General features: G+C 35.9%; 1 protein-coding gene across 3 annotated transcripts; it reads left to right on the forward strand.

Moving 5' to 3' along the window:
- The first annotated feature begins 12 nt into the window (after nt 1–12).
- LOC114244794 (popeye domain-containing protein 1) lies at nt 13–21,165 on the forward strand. 3 transcript variants are annotated; one of them, XM_089737085.1, is made up of 9 exons: nt 13–371; nt 1,455–1,510; nt 9,251–9,611; nt 10,341–10,543; nt 11,005–11,199; nt 11,457–11,565; nt 13,719–13,830; nt 17,497–17,688; nt 18,473–21,165. In XM_089737085.1, the coding sequence occupies exons 3-9, from the start codon at nt 9,294–9,296 to the stop codon at nt 18,682–18,684; spliced, it is 1,341 nt and encodes a 446-aa protein (XP_089593211.1). In that variant the 5' UTR covers nt 13–371; nt 1,455–1,510; nt 9,251–9,293; the 3' UTR covers nt 18,685–21,165. The 3 variants fall into 3 exon arrangements, with proteins under 3 accessions (XP_089593211.1, XP_028032498.2, XP_089593210.1); XM_028176697.2 differs by lacking the exon at nt 1,455–1,510 and having other exon boundaries at nt 15–371; XM_089737084.1 differs by lacking the exon at nt 1,455–1,510 and having other exon boundaries at nt 16–302.
- Nucleotides 21,166–21,526: the final 361 nt, after the last annotated feature.

The following is a 21,526-nucleotide window of genomic DNA, read 5'->3' on the forward strand; positions in this document are numbered from 1 at the left end:
AACGAGCGGCGAGAGCGCGCTTGCGTACGACGGCGCCGCGCCCGTCGCCGAGAGCAAGCCGCCAGCCAGTCAGTAGTGCCGCGCGGCGCTAAGCTCCATCCTCGCGAGCGTCGTCTGCGCCTCCCCACGTGAGCTACGCTACTTAATATGAGTCCAGCACGCCGCGTTCGCTCGTGTTGTGGTGCTTTATGATGGTACGGCATGAGAGTGCGAGATATGCGGACGTTCCTTGAGAGACGACGAGCTGTACTTGGTATCGCTACAAGTGGGTGGAGAGACAAGACGCGTTTTAAGCTGCTCAGGTGAGCGGCCGTTCACATCTCACACCGCTGCATGCTGGTTATAGACGCTGCGATTTCGGGGTCGATAAGGTACCAACATACATCTCAACAAACATAGCAGTGCTGAGAAAAGAAAATACCACTGCCTTTTCAATGTATCATTTTTACTAAACTCGTAGTGTCCTGTTTTTTTTTTGCTATTTATAACTTAACCTTTCATATTCAATCATTTACCTGAATAAAGAAAGAGCTTTATGCATAAAATCGTAATGTACGTTTCACGTGTTTGTTTGAAATATACACATTTATTTTTTTGTGGGTCTGCTAATAAACAAGCCTTTTGACAAATAATTTTTGCGAACTAGTGGTTCAAAATTATTTAAAGTAGTGGAACTACGTTTAAATTTTACTGATTCATATTCGAAATAAATAAAAAGACGTTCTTGTATGTAATATTAGCCCGTGAACGTCGATAAAATCCAAAATTACATTAGTAAATGGTCGTGACTTTTGAGTCGACACGCAATATCGGGCAGAGCTTATCAGGCAGCCGAAAAGCCTTTGGCTGCCGTCATCAATCTCGCGTTACAGAATACGACAGTACTCATTCGATATTGCAACATTCAATATGTTGAAGTTCACATGAAAGTTATTATTGTGTTTTTTTTTTTGACGGGACTATATTACTTTTAGTAAGTGCATAAGATAAATAGCTATAAGTAAATAAACAAGTAACATTCGTGCTGTAGATATTTTTGAATTACGCATGGAGACTTTAATAAATGTTAACGCATTCATTGTTTCATTAGTATTTTCTACACGAAGAATCTTTCAATTTTATTTACTGTTCGTTATAAATACGCCGGATACCTATGTATGTAGGAGGAAGACAAATTACAGAAAATAAGAAGTGAGCACATCAACAATAGAAAATAAATTTCTGTGTAATTTGGATTATATCTAACGTTAATTATACCTTGATCTGGCAAGATTTTATGCATAGTACCTACAGCATAATGTGAGCCCAAATGGGTAGCTACTTCGTCCTACTACCAGTAAGAAATTATCGTACTGAGTTCTATATCTTTGAAAACTACGATTTTTATTAGTCTAAATTATAAATTCGATTTCGTACAAGAATTCGATTCTAACCAACTCATTTTCTATTTCAAGATGAATGACGTCATCCTGAGAGCCGTCTGTGGCTTACCCTCATCAATTTCAATCAGGTGAAAATGTGAAATGGCCATCACTCATCAAAAAACATCTTTATTAAAGCACTTCAATTCATTTTATTAAGTAGCATTTCTGTTTGGCTAGGTAGCCACATCTAATTTCTAGGTTAATATAGTTGTTAGTTTTATTTATTTACTTATTGCTTTTCTTCTAAAGATTATGCTAGCCCATTCCACTGATAACAGTACATAACAGATAACAGAACAGTTATAGAAATAGTAAAGTTCAACATTTACCGACGGCCAGAAGGGCATCCAGTGAGTGTTTTTTTTAAATAAAAAACTCATTAAATTACTTATTGAAATAAATAGATTACTAATAATAGTTTGATTACTAGTATTAGTAGTAGTAATAGAATACTAGTACTAGCTAGATTACCGATTCAATTCCAAATTATGTTCATAGCATCTAAACACTAACATTTTAGTCAATGAAAAATGGACATCCCATATAGACTGCATTTAATAACTGAATAGCCGCTGATGTGTTCAATACATGTAATTAATTGAATATCAAATCGACAGAAACGTGGTTGCGACGGGAGTTATCGCTCGTTTTGTTTTGTCAATACATCGGTTCATTTAGGACACGACGTAGCAAGGTTAATGCATACAATCTACTGTTACTCATCAGATGTTTTATTGTTGTTCTATATCAGCAGCCACGCTCACGTTTTAGGCAGCTACCGGAGCCCATAGACATCAAAATATAAATGTTACCATCTGCCTTGAGCGTGAGGTTAAAAGGTTAAAGTTACAATTTGTAATCTATACTGGCTGATGTTGAATACCGTCAATTCATGTCTTCCCGTGAATATCTTACAAGGCAATTAAGTATTCACCGGAGAATAGGCAGCGGCGTTCTCTTCGTATTATTAAGCATACTGCGATGACGAACTGGCATTTATAGGTAGCAGGCGTATCGCAAGCCCACACGTGTAGGTACCACCACTTTTTTATTTATTTGTTGCTTGGGTGGATGGACGAGCTGACGCCCACCTGATGTAAAGTGATTATCTACGACGTAAATAACGCCACCTACCTTGAGATATGAGTTCTAAGGTGTCAGCTTTAACAGTACAACCACCTAGCCTATTTCTGCTGTAAAGCAGTCGAGCATTCCAGTTTCAAGGGTGGGATACTGTTAAATACTCAGGCTGAGTGAAGATGTTCAAGTTGTGACGTCGTAGGTTCCGGTAACCATGTTGTCTTGTTCAAACATCAGTGCAATGTATAGAAACAAAAATTGCTGTGCCATATTTCAAACCTAAAAAAAATCACAATCTCAAACCTAAAAAAATCACAACTTCACAGCAGAAATAGGTGGAATATGGTATCTACATGTGTGAGTTTCCAATACCAGTTACGGTCAGCAAAAAAAAATCTCAACTTCACAGCAGAAGTAGGTGGCATATGGTACCTATAGGTACGTGTGAGTTCCCAATACCACTTACAGTCAGCAAAAAAATCATTAACATCGACAAAATATAACGTCTACAAAATTTGTAGACAAAAGCACGCTCCAATAATTTAATCATTTATTTACCGGCACAGAAAAAAATATCATGAAACACAAGCTTGCAAAGGCGCGTCCTACGATGATGAACGTGAACCTTAATCATTTGCATTTCCGTGTTACGTTTCGTTAGGTAAAACAACTTAAAACTATTTCGTATAGACGTTATCGTGTCGTGCAAGTATCTATATGTTAATACGTGAAGCAAAAACTTTGTACCCCTTTTTACGAAAATTGCGCAGTATGAAATTTCCCACACTTATAGAGAATATAGAGAAGGAATGCAGAATGCTAATATTTTTTATAAATTGTGCATTTATAATTACACACACTACTTGTATTTGATACATACACTTAAATATTTATACTCTTTGTTTATTGTCAAACTTTTGCTATTGCATGAAGTCTGTGGTCAAATTGAGAATAGATTAATGTTGTTTATCTTTAATATTATTTGTCTATAATGTATTCTTGGCGAAATCTGTGATTATCTATACTAATATATAAATCTACAGTGGTTTTTACGGATGTTCCGTTATAACTACTGAACCATGCATCCGATTGACTTGAAACTTGGTATCCGTGTAGAAAATACATGTACTTAATGGATAGGCTAATATTTAAATGAGTGTTGGACTCCCTAATAATAATGACAATAAATAATAATGTTAATTTTAAATACCCAGCGAAGCGGGCGAGTACGGCTATAGAAGTATAATAATATTAGTTTTTGACAATAGAACCTTAATAATGTTCAAACTTATAATTTCAATTAATTATTGTCGAATTTCGACTATTACGGGACCACTAGTTCCTGTATTAATTTCACATACAATAAGAAAGGAGTTTGCCAGTATTTGATGAGTAAGAGGATATTTTCCGGCGTTGTAGTCGCGACAATCCGTCGCCTTGGCTGCCTCGAGTGCCAGCGGGCCCCTGCAATAGTATTGTACTTATGTACATTCACAAGCATCCAACTTACAAATAACTTATTGAGCCACATCTTGGAAATATGACGCTCGAATGCAAATATTTAGTTCATCGACCGCATTCATAATATAAATTTTAAAATACTATTCTTGTTGATGATATTTCAAGGTTATAACATTTAACAGTCTCGAGTACAAACTGTTTTTTTATCTCCAACGTCTGAAAATCGATCTCAACAAAGAGTCTATTAAAGTTTGTAAGTACTATTAATGACGTTACATCTCTTCAAAGTACGAACTTTAATATGATTCTCCGTAATTAACGCAAATCATGAAAACGAATTTACTTTGTGCAAAAAAACGCGTGTATATGAATATGTATGCTATTTGCTATCGTATTTCGATAGCTATTCGTCTTGTTCTTCGTGATTCGCTTATGAGGGCTATAATTTCTAGACCTAATATTTATTAAAATTTATAATATCCCAAAAGATGGCGCTTCTATATTTGTGATACATATTTATTACTAGACTTGTCCTGTTGTTTCACTCGCGTTAAATTTGTTATTCATAAAGATTGAAACACGTTGCATTTGATCGGGATAAATATTTGCTTACGCTACTGTCTGATCCATAAACTACCAGTCGATTTATAGATCAATTGGTGCGTAAAATTAGGAATCAGCTTGCAGGAATCAGGAACATACTGTCGCTTTTATTATAGCAGTTTTTTTTTTTTTTTTTTAATACACGCCACGTTAACTGGTCCCGTGATAAGTTCGTAAAGAACTTGTGTTACAGGTACCAGATAACGGAGATCATACAAATATCCTCCCTTGGCGGGATTCGAACCCGCGACCCCCTTGTGTAGTGACCATGTCACTTACCACTACACCAGACGGCCGTTAAAGACGTCGCTGTCAATGCAGTATGTGTGTGTAGGTTATGAACTGTCTTTATGCGAATATTCATCGAAAGCTGCACAACGATTTTCGCGTGAAATGAGTAACAAACATCTAAACTTACAAAATTTCACATTTATAATGTTTTAAAAAAATATTATAGAAGTATAAACGGATAATTGAATTTATAAATATTCGAATATGTGCTTCTAATGTTAAGAATTATTATTATTATTATATGCTATAATATATATTTATATTTATAATAACGACATTTAAAAACACAATATAAACTATAATAAATAATTATATATGTCAGCTTACAATTAATCTCATGAGATGGCAAAACAATACTTTGATTGATGCCATGTGCTAGCATAAATGGAGGAGTATTTCTTTCCTTTTCTCGCGTGATTGATTGTTTTAATACAACAGAATAATAACCAATACATAAATCATGTAGCACAAAAATACTGACTTCGAAAAAATACTGAATATTCGAATAAAGATATGTATATGTACCAACAATAAATTCGCGCGTCTGATTTAATTCTACATCTTTCTGTGTACAACTTTTTTGTACTGGTTACTTTCTTGTATTGCAATATTCACTTCTTATTTTGCTTGTCTATTGCTTTGCTTATCTTGCTTGGCTTTAAATTGCAAAAAATATATAATTGTCTATCAAGTGGCTTTTGCTTCGTTATTCGATTTCAAATAATTGCTTTTTTTTAAATGTAATAAATAAAGTCTAAGATCTACATTTGCTAAAGTCTGGAAATTTCTTAGATCATTGGGGATTGGAAAAAAACACAACATGATTCTCATCTTTCACATTCGCATATTGATTCATTTAATCAATATTTCTGTGCGTTGTCCCATTTCGATAGAACAATTGATTCAAAGATATTAAACCAAACTATTACATATAGCATATTATCTATAACCTCCAATGCAGTTGGTAATGATTGTATCACCTGTAATATGATCCTTCCTATCCTGGACCAAATCCTTCCCATTATTTGTCATATTCTGAATCAATTATTATCTAGCAATACTTTCCCAAAGTTTTGGAAGGAATCACAAATTACACTCCTGCCAAAGAAACCGAATTCTTCGAAAAAACTTCGATAAATTTGAAAATATGCTCATGTATCAAGCACTGATATAAGTTTTTTTTTTGTTCATACACTATGCAATAATTGTTATTACATACCTAATTCCCTTAATGCTTTACGCCTGGGTTCTTATCTTCAGAACTGAAACTAGATCATGTTTCAGAATCACATATGAGTCTGCCAAAACCTTGCCTTTTCTAGCAATACTGAATCAACCGTTCTGGAAATGCAATTGATATTTTAGTATCGTGTCTCAAGGTGAATGAGGGCATGCACGTTGTTAGAGGTCTTTTGATTCCAATAATCGTTCTACATCAGTTGAATTGAAAGAGCGGTCATCTGTCTGCAACATTTACAAGAAAAGGTTTGCTTGTGTTTTCTTTCGAAGGAGCTTGGAAAACGAGAATTTCCAGAATCACTTACTCTCTTACTGTCCTAAGAATATTCAGAACACGTACGAAGTTCACTACTGAATACTTTCATGTGTTCATTTAAAAGCAATGCACTTTGTTTTTAATACTGTGAAAGTATTTCTGAACTACAATCGTGAGGCTATTTCAAAAATCATTTAAAACTTTAAAACGGATTCGTTATTTTTTGTACCTTAACAATCTCCATACAAAACAAAGATATAATACGAGAATGAGAAAAATAAGAACAATATTAACTTTTTGATATTAAATTTTACAATGATTTTGTGTATGATTCATTTGGCGGACCAAAATTAAATATGGGTACGATTTTAGGTCGCGATACATATCCACAGCAATCTATCTTGCTTATCAGGTGAAAGACGAGGCTATCGTATGAGAACCACATTTTCAAAGCATTATAATTCAGTTAATTAAGCGTTTATGTAGAAAATAATATAACTTAGTTTTTTTTTCATGTGTGAATGAAATTTAACTTGTCTCTTAAATTGGAAATCATGCGTGAGATTCTGGTATAGCTAATGCCATTTATTTGGAAATGATTAGATTAAGTTATATGACGGCCAGTCACAACTATTTAACTTTTTTTAATTTTTAACTATATTATTGGCCAAAAAATATAGCGCCACATAAAATAATACGCGTGTTGTATTGTAATCACAGAAAATCGTTTCGACTCGATTCTAACTAAATTTTATTATTTACGAAAATGCACATTTCAAGAATATATATCGTTACATTTTGGTACAGTCGTATCTTTGTGTTATATTTATTATTTTGTCTCGCAAACATGTAAGAGTTCCAGACGTTTCGAATATTTTCATTTTTATAGTTTTGCGAAATATTAAATTTGCCAAAGCTAAAACAGCTTTGAGCTGTTATTGACTCGTCCAAATAAAAGGGAATAAAAACATACAAGATTTTCGTTACAGAAACTTCGTTTTCTTTTTCCTTCAGAAAACTTTCTTGAAGCAAACATAAATAAGAAACATCGAAAGGTTTAATAACAACCATCTCACGGTACATTCGATATTATGCGGTTACCGAATCACATAGGCAATTTAACATAAACGTCGCTTCTCAAAGTTATTCGAGCCTCTGTCGGTCGAAGATTCTGTGACAGTGAGATAATGCTCTTCAGATCGGAACTCGCTGTTGCATCAATAATTTTTTTTTATTGCTTAGATGGGAGGGCGAGCTCACAGCCCACCTGGTGTTAAGTGGTCACTGGAGCCCATAGACATCTACAGCGTAAATGCGCCACCCACCTTGAAATATAAGTTCTAAGTTCTCAAGTATAGTTACAACGGCTGCCCCACCCTTCAAACCGAAACGCATTTCTGCTTCACGGCAGAAATAAGCAGGGTGGTGGTACCTACCAGCGCGGACTCACAAGAGGTCCCACCACCAGCAATAAGTACCATTTTAATAATAATCATTTCAAGCTCACACTACCACTTATCAACAGTGTTATTATAAATATCACAACGTCGAAATAATGTTAAAGCATAGCCCAAAAAATATTATAGATGGGAATATTAAATACGCGTTGATGTTTACAACTGTTTGGCCCGTTTAGACCACACCCGTACGTAATATCTTGTGTCCACGGGGAGTTTCCCGTCCGCGGAGCTTCGGGCAATGCAATTACATGCAAATGTGCTGATGTGACGATAATAAATCCCGCGAGAGTTTCCCCGCCCTTCCTTTGAGAACAATAAACGAAAACATTCTTTTAATTAATTATTGAATGTGAATATGAAAAATAATAATTATATAATATATTAAGTACAATATGCCCTAAAGCAGGGGCGGGCAAATATTGTGAGAGTCGGGCCACATTGCAAATGAAAATTTAACCTCGGGCCAAATAGTTTTTTTTTTAATATTACTTAAAAACTAATATTTGTGTTTTAATAATAATATATACAATGCGTCACGGCCCAGACAAAATTCTACCTTTTGCCATTTGCCATTTGCCCAAACCTGGCCTAAAGGATAAGACGCCCGGTCCATTCGTATCAAACGATGCAACGGTGTTCGAAGCCCGCAAGCAGGTACCAATTTTTCTCATAAAATACGTACTTAATAAATGTTCGGGATTCACTTCCACGGTGAAGGAGTAACATCGTGTCAAAAACATTATAATTTGCGTAATTACTGGAGGCACTCTTATAATTCGCGCGGGTAGCCTGCCTATTTCTGCCGTGAAGATGTAATGCGTTTCGGTTTTTTTTTTATTTTTTTTTATTTTGTCGCTTAGATGGGTTTATATGGTTTCGAAGGGTGGGGCAGCCATTGTATTGTATAAACTGCTTATGTCTCAAGGTGGGTGGAGATATTTACGCTATAGATATCTATGGACTACGGTAACCGCTTAACGTCAAGTGGGCTGTGACCTCGTCCACTCATCTAAAGCAATAAACAAGGAGTATTTATACTATTATTTATTCCGCAAATGCGGAAGTAATTTTTTCATGACTACATTATAGTGCAAAAATTCATTTAAACTTTTACCTTATTATTATATATGTCTATTATAAAAAAACAACATTAATGTAACATATTTTGTTCCGGAAAATTTATGGCCAACAGACAGTGAAAAAGTAATATCAGGAAAACGTGCAATGCATAGAAACTAGCTACGAAGTGCTACAGCCGGCTACACCAGGCCTACGCTATCGAAATACATAATAACGTTACGATTTCAAAAAAGTATCGATATACTTGAACCATATCGATATTAAATTGTAAATATCATACATATTCGTCAAATATTTCATAAATGTCTTCTTCATTATTCATATTTTAAATTGACATCACTCTCGATTTATTCCAGATAGTTGGGGGCTCGTACGCAAAGTTGGTCTTAGAGCGTGGTGATGGAGTTGGTAATACTTAAAGCGAGAGCTCAACTAAATCGTCTCGTGTCGTCTGGTGAGAAGCGCAGCGGAAGCAGCGAGCGCTCGCCGCGTGGTGAGGGCGGAGGCGAGGGCGCGCGGGCGGCGGGCCGCGGCCGCAACAACATGGCGCCGCCCGCGCCCTCATCCTGGCTTAACGCCTCCCTTACTTACAACCTCTCGAGACTCAACACTACCTTCGATACAGACTACGAGCTACTTAACGCGACTGCCGGTGACGATCAGAATAATCACTGGTTTTGCGCTAAATGGACAAGTGCTCAGCAGGATCTTTTTCAGGTGATAGCATGAGTCTTTAAATAGCCAGTGTTTCTTAATTGATTATTATGAAACTTAAAAGAAAAGATTGGATGTCAAATATGTACACTCAATTGCAACATTTAAATATCCATTCAACTTTTCAAATTCATAAGCATTACAGGAAGACGCATGTAATTTATTTAAGTATATGTCGGAGACGATCATTAGTTTGATAGCTAAACAAAACGTATTCCCAAGAGATGGCAGTACGATCGCGGCAGCCTAGTCGAGGGAGACGCATAGACGCCATTAGACACTTGCCAACCAGCCTTCTTGAAGAGTGGTGCCTCCGTCCTAAGAACCGTCATTCGTTTTCGTTTGCTAACGTCAAGAGAAGATATCTAAATTGTTCTAAGACAACACACGTGATTGGTGTACTCAATATTTCTCTTAGCTCGATCACCCTATTCGTCTGTCTGACGACGGTGTTAATAATTGTGGCTTCTCCGACATATACATATTATATGAAACTAGCGACCCACCCTCGCTTCGCTTCGGAAACTGTAATTTATTATTAGTTTCTCCACTGTTTAATGGATGTTATTATACATATAAACCTTCCTCTTCAATCACTCTATATATTAAAAAAAACCGCATCAAAATCCGTTGTGTAGTTTTAAAGATTTAAGCATACATAGGGACAGATATAGGGACAGAAAAAGCGACTTTATTTTATACTATATAGTGATATACACATATAAATGACAGGCGGCAAATCTGTGCTTCGCGCTGGCGTTTCTCGCGCCGAAGAGCTTCAAACAGAGCATCTTAGTGCTGCGAGCCCTGGCGGCGTCGGGCGCCGTGCTCATGGGCATGTGGGCAGGCGCGGACGTATGCGCACCCGACGTCCTCGCTTGGAGTCTAGCGCTTGTGCTCGTTAATTCTTTACACACAGTCTTCTTAATCATAAGGTAAACAAATAAACAAATTATAGTACCTACGTATTTTCGTTTAAAATTATTGAAAGGAAATACCGAAGTTTGATTTTGTTTTATGCACGTTATCATTTGTGCAGTGTGCTTAGTGCGAGTTTTTACGTTCTCGATAGCGTAAAAGTTAACTCAAATTTGTAGGCATTTGGAACAGCGCCCCCAGCGGCAAACGTAGGAAAACGTTCCAGCTACATCAATTAACTTGTACGCTATCGAGAACGTTAAAAAATTGGCACTAAGCACGCTGAATGCTGAATGTCATTCAGCGCATGATTCGGTAAACACTTTCTTAACATTTTGATGAAGAAAACGAAAATCTCATGAAGCTGTATTGATTTTTGAGTTTCCTCAAAATTACACCACGCAAGTATCACAAATTCACAAATATTTGAACACTAAATACAATAAACGTAACCCGTGGTCGTTGATTTTCGCAACAGATTTCTTCCGCCGGCGCTTTCGCTGGAACTGACTGACCTGTATTTGAAGCTATTCAAGCCGCTGAAAGTGAACAAGAAACACTTCCAGGAACTCACGCGGGAGGCTCGCATAGTCCGCCTCGAGCCGGGTGAAGCATACGCCGTCGAGGATGTAACACCAGCAGATGAACGACTCTCTATTCTTATAAAGGGAAAGTAAGCTGTATTTTCTTATTACGTAGATTTAGTTGCAATTTTCGCTCGTACTAGGAACAATGCTGAGAATAGGATGTTAACAATGGCATTAATACATGAATAACTGTAACTAAAAACTGAATTTGCATTCATTTAATAACGTTTATCGTATATTTAGACACCGAACGACAACATTGAAATTTTTATATAAAAAATTAAGACGTATATTTGAGCATAATTCATGTCAGAAACCCATTAAATGTTGAACCTTCGTACAGACTGCGAGTTAGCTGCGATGAGACGCATCTTCATTACATACAGCCCTATCAGTTTGTCGACTCACCGGAGTGGGAAGCGAACAGAGAGCAATCTGATGACGTATTCCAGGTATTTACGTCAGCAATCTTATCTTCTATTAGATAACGTTAATAAACAATCTTGAATACACTTAAAGCTATTAAGTGTATTCAAAATTATTTTTACGTGAATACAGCATTCTCGTATTCACGTAAAAATTACCTCATGAATTATATTATACGGATCCAAATTTTCATCAAATATTCAAATCATAATTTATTTTCGGCTTCAGATGTGTTGATATCAATCTCCAGATTTCAGTAATCGACAAAAGACAAAAATAACTTGACATGTTATATTAACTCTACTGACTACCAAAGTGAAATTTAAAGCTGAAAATGTTAATAAATTTTAATTTTTATAATAATATATTAATGAATATAATAGTTTACATAAAAAAATAGTTGAATAGATTAATATATTCAAATAAAATTATTTGTGCTTTGTTTGTTCCGAATTTTCTTTATTATATAAAACACTGTTTTTCATTCAAAAAACAGTAAATGCATCCACATGTCGTGCAGATAAAACGAATATTTGAGCAGTCACTTAGTACTGTAAAGGCTACTCGTTTACAAGAATATAAGGATTTTATAAACAGCTTCTTTCAGCAATAAATGAAATTCAACGCTGTTTTATCGTCCGACATATTGCATGAACCATGAACCAGATGGGTGCACTACCTCGCGACTCACTCGCGAGTACTAAGTAGTCAGATTAGTTTATACATTACAACCTGAAAAAATGCAGTTGTAGATTTAAAACAATTGCATAACGGATGCTCTATCAGCCCAAACGGGAGAATTTGTAGTAGCGCGGCAGAAATAGGAAGGATGGCGATACTTACCCTTGCGGGCTCACAGTGTGTTACACCACTAGGACTTCTATGATTATGGTATTAATCAGTCTGATCGTTGCCTTTTTAGGGACACTTTTCTATAACCCTAAGATATTTTTTTAAGTATTAAAGCTACTAATAGAGTAAGAATGATATTTCATGCTAAAGAAACGACTAAGAAACTCGCTTAATATTTGAAACTAGAATCATAAACAAGGAAACCTTTTCAAACTTATTACGCTCAATTACCTATTGCGATGGGAAGTACAAAGTTAAGGTTCCGTGTGGAGCCCGGAAGGTAGCAGGTGGCTACGCTATAATGGACGTCTCGTTTTCCCGTCAACTAAACTTTGAGCATCAAGTATACACTTAATTGAGGCTATTTCGTCGGAAAGAATATTGTCAATTATTGTTAACGTGATGGTTTGAGAATTTATCTGTCAAATAACATCAATAACTTGTTTTCACCTAACGAAAACGAAAGTTATTAGTCATTCTTTCTGAATAATTCGTGAATCCAATAGAAGTATATGTATGGGACGTTGCACTGTAATCATTATTACATTAAGCATTATAACATATCACACCCCTAGTAGTTTAACACTCCATTATCATTTCCATTACCTAATGAGACGTACAATGGCACGCGACTACGCATCATATTCGTCGATATGTGGATTCTTGTGTGTCCTTTCCGAGACATTTATGGTAGTATAATACAGACGGACAAACATTATTAATTCTATTGAGGTGTTTGTTTGAATATATATATATATATATAATATAATATTTATTCCCCTGTATATTTTATCTTCAGATTTTATTATTTTCCTTTTGAATGTTGCGAGAGTCGATGGTGTATATTAATGTGCACTAACATATTGATTATAATGATTATTTACAAGTACGAGTGATATGTATTCGGTTTCAATCATTACTTTGTTACTAAAAAAAATGTTGTCGAATAAGCGATTTTAGGGTTATTTGATAATTATCTACTGTGTATAAATGACGAATAGTTTAAACCTAATTCCGATTAGTGTCGTAATAGGTGTGTGAAATGAGACCACATAGTCAATCAGAAAACTATAATACATTACGTTTGTTACTTTTTTAAATGTTGAATTTGCGTACTTTCCGCAAGTAAGCGCGCACGGTTAGGTTACCTACCACCTTTCTGCCCATTTTTGCTGCGAATTAGTCAGGACATAAAGCCTCACGGAGGTAGGTGGCATTAGTATTCTTCTGTACATTGACCTTGGTAACAAATTGACACCAGGGTTGAGAGTTCATTCACCCACCTTCTCAAAAACAATAACAAAAGTTTTATTTTTTACATGCATAGGTGACGGTGATCGCAGAGGAGGTGTCCACGTGTGTGTGTTGGCCGCGCATGCGCCTCGAGAGAGTGCTGCGACATCGCCCCGCACTCAAGGTCGTGCTCGACTGCCTCATAGGTGAGCCCGAAGACGATCTTCAATTCACTTCAGCAATCTAATCAGTCAACTGACTCACCAACATAATTGAATATGGAATTTCGAAAAGGGCACATCTTTGAAAATGTAAAATGTTCAGGAAATTAAAAAAAACTGATTATTTTCTAAAGCAGTGTAAAATTTAAAATATTAACTTTTCAGATATATTTTATAGTGTTAATTAGCCATTGAAAATTACTGGAATTATTATAAAATGGGTGTAGGTAAGCCTCAAAACTACATGTATATGAAAAAACGTGTTTGACAAAATATGCGACATGTGCCCTTTTCGAAATTGCATATTCGATTAATTTACTACTATTCTAAGCTGGGAAATTTTATCTAGAAGAATAATTATCAGAAGCAGCAAGAAATCGCATTCAATGTCGTTTCAATTGAAAATTCCCAAATTCCAAATCCTAAAGTAATGCGTTTCGGTCTGAAGGGTAGGTCAGCCGTTGTAACTATACTGAGACCTTAGAACTCGTATCTCAAAGTGGATGGCGACATTTGCGTTGTAGATGTCTGTGGGCTCGTCCACCGATCTAAGCAATAAAAATAAAATAAAATCTATTAAACATTTTAATAAATACAATATATGAAGTTAAAATAAAAGCGATGTCATCCTAGAATGAGTATGCATTGTTATAGAGGGAGCCCCGTAGCCCCTTATTATTAGAGGAGTCCTAAACTCGTCCATTTTTTCTTTTTATTCAATAAGAATCATCCCTAACCATCGTACCATTTAATAGTTTTATAGAGCTGTTTCTTTACTCTTTACGCCCGGATGATAACATTTTGAAAGTTAAAAGATGATGAAAACTAATACAAACGCAAAAATTCAATTTATTTTTACTTTTTTTTAAATTAAAATAAAGTTAATAATATTGATATGAAAAAAACTTCCATATTCACCGAGGATTACAAGCTATGATAAAACCTTCCATATTATGTTAACATAAAATTAATTGCAATTACTTAGAATGAGCGCACAATATTTTAGCGATATCAAAACATATTCATGACGCAAACGAGATAACACTGACAAAATTGCAAACAATATAACCTCACTTAATAGATAAATAGCGAAGGATTTGTTTTTTAAAGGCTTCCGAAAGTGTAGGCTTATTAATTATCTAATTATAAAACTGTTTCTGCGTGTTTTAATGTTTATTAACATTTATATTTGTCAGACCGTCGCTAACTAATTTCAATATTGTGTAGGTACTTTTTAAAAACATCCTAATTCATGAGCGTTACTTTTAAGTCGTTTTCAGAGATGAGCTTTACGCAGACGTTTTATTAGTGGTAGGACGTCTGTCTATTTCTGCCGTGAAGCAGTAATGCGTTTCGGTTTGAAGTGTAGGGCAGCCGTTGTACTGTAAAAACTGAGATCTTAGAAGTCATATCTCCAGGTAGGTGGCGACATTTACTTTGTAGATGTCTATGCGCTCCGGTAACCATTTAGCCAAGTGGGCCGTGAGCTCGTCTACCCATCTAAGCAATAAATAAATAAAAAAGACGATTTCATCAAAAATCAAATTAGCATAGCTAACGTTTGAAATAAATGATGTATCTAACTACCTACCTACCTATTCGTGATAAAAATTTATGAAGATAAAAATAAAATATATAGTTACGTTCGTAGAGTGTAGGTTTCAGTAAAACGACCCCGCTACAAATGAGCAATACAAAACTCCCATACAAAACAATTTACCGATACAATCGCGCACTGATTAAAGTCGAGAACGTTGGTCGATGATTCAGCGTTTTTGCTTAATTCAATGAAACCACGACTTAAATAAAACTAATCATTAATACTGCGAAACGCTACGGCTTACAAAACTTGATTATAAAAACACATACATACATATAATTTGTTAAAAGAGTTGTGTTTGGGGCGAACCATCCTATCCCACGATAATGCTTATATCAAACTGAATCTTATCACTCAGCTTGAGAATCGATCGTTAAATCCTCAAACAAGAGAGAATAATTGCTCAGGATGGTGATAAACGAATATATGGCATAATATTTTTGTATGCTACGTATAATTTCACCCGTCTAAAGGTAAAACCAATTAACTGCCAATTCTTCGGTTCGACACATATTATTAGATATGTCCAAGAATTACCTTCATAATTATAAACCAATCAGCCGTACTCGCCTGCTTCGCTAGGCATTTAAAATTAACATTATTATTTATTGTCATTATTATTAGGGATCCAATACTCATATAAATATTAGCCTATCCATTAAGTGCATGTATTTTCTACATGGATACCAAGTTTCAAGTCAATCGGATGCATGGTTTAGTAGTTATAACGGAACATCCGTAAAAACCACTGTAGATTTATATATTAGTACAGATTAAATCGCAGAACATTTTTGATTTTTTTATTGTGGGTACTTTTAAAACTCTGAAAGAAATGTCAGCGTTTCCAGGGCTCATTCCACAAATAGATTAAATCTTATAAATATATATTTTTTTAATTTAAAACACTTTCAGTATACGAAAATATTTTTAGCGTGTGTGTAGTTACGTCAGTTATTTTCGTCCTTCAACAAACATTCGAGTTGGAGCCTTCAATAAACAACACATCCATCTCCTGGTAACACCGACACATTTTTATGTAAATGTAAAATGGAATCGATTCTGTTGACATGGAAATGACATCACATACAAACAGTCGTATTGAAAATATTGAAATCGTTAAAACTAATTTTTATTTTATTTTTTTATTGCTTAGATGGATGGACGAGCTCACAGCCCACCTGGTGTTAAGTGGGTACTGGAGCCCATAGACATCTACAACGTAAATGCGCCACCCACCTCGAGGTATAAGTTCTAAGGTCTCAGTATAGTTACAACGGCTACCCCACCCTTCGAACCGAAACGCATTACTGCTTCACGGCGGAAATAGGCGGGGTGGTGGTACCTACCCGTGCGGACTCCCAAGAGGTCCTACCACCAGTGTAAATGATCTAAAGTTAAAATTTTTCGTTGTAATCGTGTTTACAAGTAGCATTATAAAATAAATTTTACTTGCGTTAATGTAGAAATTTAATATGTATCTTGGAAATCCTGTTTTTCCTACGATTATTTCCTTTTATGCACCGCACATAACGTGTATGCAAAATATCAGGAGGGTCGTTTTAGTATTAAGACGTGTAACAAACAAGCAAACAATAAACTCATTTTCCCACAGATTGGATTAGTGAAGCCCGGTAACCCTGCACTGTAACTTTGGAAATATTAAGATCACATGAAAATATATATAAAACAATTTGTTAAAATGATTAATTGATAAAAGTTTCGTTCATTCACCTTGTAATTAATTATGAGAATAAAATTAAATATAACATAAAAGGCAGTCATCATCTTAAATTTTCATGGCTACTACTGTTTTTTTTTATTGCCCTTGTAGGCAGACGAGCACACGGCCCAACTGATGGTGAGTGGTTACCGTCGCCCATGGACCTCAGCAATGCCAGGGGCAGAGCCAAGCCGCTGTCTTGTACTTTTTTCTATATTCGTATCGAAAAATTATTAAATGTCTTTTTACCAATTAACCAAAAGACAATCGTATCATCGTTATGCTTTTTTTGATTAAAATTCTTAATCCTTGATCTCACATCGTATTCTAGGTAAAGACATTACTCACAAACTATACTCAGTGAGTGAAGGCTTAGGATTGGGTGCGGCGGGCGAACGAGAAGGTACACCGTTGCATCTGACGCGGTCTGCCAGTGTTGACGCGGTGCATGAAGGTGCCCGTGGACGTCTCCGTAGTGCTGCCTGGCGAGCTCGCACCCCCGCACCCAAGGGTCAGATACAAGGTAAATAATTGCAATAAACTGATGTTTTAAGTTAATCAATTTTGGACTGTAGTGAATTCGTAAATGACAACTCACAATTACGCAACTGCAATGGTTACTGACTTACACTGAATGAAGGCAGGGCTGGTCCGAAAGTTCAAAATCACTTAGCGACTCATAGAATGAGCTATGCTCTGTGTTTCTCTGAGGGATCGTATCAGGAATGAAGTGATACGCCAAAGAACCAAAGTTACCGACATGACCCAAAGCATAAACAAGTTGAAGTGACAATGGGCTGGTCATATCCGGTAGTAGGTAGAGACGAACGGCCCAGGATTGGGACGTGTGGCGTACCTTAGAAGAGGCCTATTTCCGACAGTGGACAAAAATAAGCTGTTAATAGAATAGATACTGAACTGACCGGTTACGCTGATTATGGTATTATATTGGATGGATATTACTGGTGGTAAGACCTCTTGTGAGTCCGCGCGGGTGGGTACCACCGCCCTGCCTATTTCTGCCGTGAAGCAGTAATGCGTTTCGGTTTGAAGGGTGGGGCAGCCGTTGTAACTATACTTGAGACCTTAGAACTTATATCTCAAGGTGGGTGGCGCATTTACGTTGTGGATGTCTATGGGCTCTGGTAACCACTTAACACCACGTGGGCTGTGTGCTCGTTCACCCGTCTAAGCAATAAAAAAAGGCCTATTTCCAACAGTGGACAAAAATAAGCCGTTAATAGAATCGATACTGAACTGACCGGTTACGCTGATTATAATTTAATGTACTACCAATTTATTACCAGGGGCATCGTACTGGCAGCCAGTGGTAGCACGACAGTTTCTCCGACAGTCACCGTTCGGACGACTCAATCAGCCTCCGCGATTGGTCGCACAGTCTTCATCGGCAAGTTTACAAACGCCAGCCCGCAAGCGCAGTCCACCCAGGAGGCCAGCATCGTTGCGGCGCGGACGCGAAGTAAAGTTCGCTGAGATAACGCCGGAGCCGGCCGTGTGACGCGGGCCGCGGCTCCAGCCAGAGCTGGTGCCGCTCGTGTCCCCACCGTTTTCCCCCAACTCGTCTTCACCCCCCCTGACGTCCCCCTGACAGGAAATCGAGCGAACGTACATGCCGCACATGACTGATTTTTGAACTAAAAGAAGTTTGCTCTTTAGCAGTGCTACGTTCGAAATGCAAAAGACTTGTTTGTTGTTAACGTTTTCCATACTATTTCAAATTATTTACAAAAGAGCTTCCTGTTAAGTATTGAATGGTCAATGTTTATTTTTAATATTTGAATTAAATGCTTCCTCGTTCGCTCGGAAATTGTAAATAGTGTAAGGAATATTAAAAAAACTGAACGAAAAAGTAAAAAAGACTCAGTGATAGAGTGAATCAATGATCATAATGTGTATGTTTAAGAATGTATAATTATTGTGTGATGAAATAGTCTAGCTTTGTTTGTTATGTGCAAAACAGTGTACTTATTATAAAGTAACGCTCAAATACCCCAATAAATAATCCAAGAAACAGCATTTCTGTAAATAATGCTATAAAAACGAGCTATGTTCCGTATCATGTATAAAAAAAAGTAACACTGACTTTATGGAATTGTGACTAATTTATAGCATTGAATGTTTCGACTGTGGAGCCCTAAAAATGTATAGTACCTATAAATGTTACACTATAGATTGTTTACTAGTATTAAGAAGAATTAAATCGTGATAAAGTAATAATAAGGTTAGATAATGCGCGGTGCATTTATGTATTTGTAAGTGTCATGTTTGCCTTAATTTTAAATCAATCGTTAAACCACAATCTAAATATTGAGGTCAAATAAGCAACGAGATTTAACGGAAACGTAAAAAAATGCTTCCTGAAACAATGCAGTAAACAATGAAATCCTCTAATTATTTTGAATATTATTAAGCAGATCGTTAACTTAACATTTCAAATAGTCTTTCACGTCTTACCTGGGACCGTTTGATTTCTAGTTGCTGGTTAAAGACTTTTTTTATTGTCATTACAATATGAGTTGTATAACCTTCCTATTAATTAGTCTAAAGGATCTATAGTTAAATGGCAAAAAACTGAACTCTTAATATCGCCACACCGTCACCGCGGCCAATTTAATTAACGCGTTACTTATTACCGGTATTGGTTTTAGTTAATTTTAGAACATGTTATGTTTGAAATTAGTGAAGAACATTGTTTTTAGATTTGGATGATGCTACGCAAAACACTTTTGTTCCTAGAGAAGTTGTACATATCTTCACTATCAGTCTACTACTTGACAGACAAAAAGGCTCATCAAATCGTGAATCCGCGTCCATAATTGTGTTAAAGACTTCTGGGCTGAGCTAGGTTAACTCCGGTCATCGTTCTCGTCGAACCTGTCGCTTGTGACGAAGACTCGACGAGTAAAATAACCCTCAGACACAGCCCACTGAGTTTCTCGCCGGATCTTCTCAGTGGGTCGTGTTTCCGATCCCGTGGTAGATTCTGCGAAGCACTGCTCTTGCTAGGGTTCGTGTTAGCAACGTCGTCAGGCTTAAGTCCCGTGAGTTCACCTACTAGTTAAGGTTACGCTGAAATAGTCTCTCAAGGCTATCAGCTTAGATAGGAAAAAAAAGGTTAACTGTTATTTTTAAAATTTGATGACTAAAAAATTATTGTTTTAATGATGATAATAATATTGACTAAAAAATTAAAAAATTATTAAATATTGGTTGATTACAACAGACGAATAAAAAACTGCACGGCAGTATACTGACAATTTAAAGATTAGTATCAAAAATTTTTAAGTTCTTAAGAACGTGCCGTTTGTAAGTTTGTTTCTCAACGCCCCTCATATTTGTTACAAGTATGTACCGCCTATATAACGAAACCTCCAACTAAGAATACATTCTTAATATTTTCTTTAAATCTAAAATAAGTGTAATTGTAAGACACATGTATTATAATAACCATACAACAATTTAATTAAAAAAATCTTGGTTTTTCACTCTAAGCAAATATTCAAAAACGAACTAATCAATAACCAACAACCAATTCAATCCAAACAATTTTCATTAAATGTTCTTAATGTTCTTAATGTTCTAAAAATTCTAAAACCTCAAATGTTACTAGATGAATAACGGATTTGTGATCATCACGTTTTTTGCTATTTGACCATGGAATCCTAAAACAAATTGAATTATATTTATTGCAATGTTTTTTTTTTTTTAATTTACCCCACAGTTAACAAACGCATTAAAACTAATGTTAGCTTAAATCGTATTTTGTCCTTTTCTGTCGCATTTTAAGCAGCCCTTTTTTTATAATATTTAACATTGTGATTATTTTGTCATTACATTGCCACTTTTGTACTATTACTGAAAATGAAATGCACTCTCAAAAATTCACACGAGAACCGTTTTCTTTAATAGTACACGTATTTGTAGTATATTTTCATATTCAAAGTTTTCCGCACAAATAAACTAACTTAACTTACACAAATACTTAACGCAAATAAAATTTCTTATCACAGTAACACAAACACAACAAATTTTATTTCAATTCAATTTTATTCATAAAATTGTTAATTCAATTACTATTAAGGCCAAATGTATGATAGTTAAACACTACCAAGCTGACAAGCATATTATTATATGGATATAAGACAAGATCCGGTGTTTAAGTGACTTCCGGTCATTAGTTTGCCAGTATATGTAGTGACTACCTTTTTTGTGGGTCGCTAAGAAATCGTCGCACTTCCACTTGTACGTTGGGTATGAAGTGTTAAAATCGACTCGAAGGAGACAGACTCTCGTACCACAGCCCAGGTGCTAACTTCAAATCAGCAAACGCTCAATAACGA

Source organism: Bombyx mandarina, chromosome 22, assembly GCF_030267445.1.
Source record: "Bombyx mandarina strain Sakado chromosome 22, ASM3026744v2".
Lineage (NCBI taxonomy): Eukaryota > Metazoa > Arthropoda > Insecta > Lepidoptera > Bombycidae > Bombyx > Bombyx mandarina.

Excerpts from the sequence above, each read along its gene's own strand:
- LOC114244794 (XM_089737085.1), top strand. The coding sequence starts at position 9,294 with ATGGAGTTGGTAATACTTAAAGCGAGAGCTCAACTAAATCGTCTCGTG. Across the intron at positions 9,612-10,340 it reads CTCAGCAGGATCTTTTTCAG|GCGGCAAATCTGTGCTTCGC; the intron begins GTGATAGCATGA and ends TATAAATGACAG. Across the intron at positions 13,831-17,496 it reads CGTGCTCGACTGCCTCATAG|GTAAAGACATTACTCACAAA; the intron begins GTGAGCCCGAAG and ends ATCGTATTCTAG.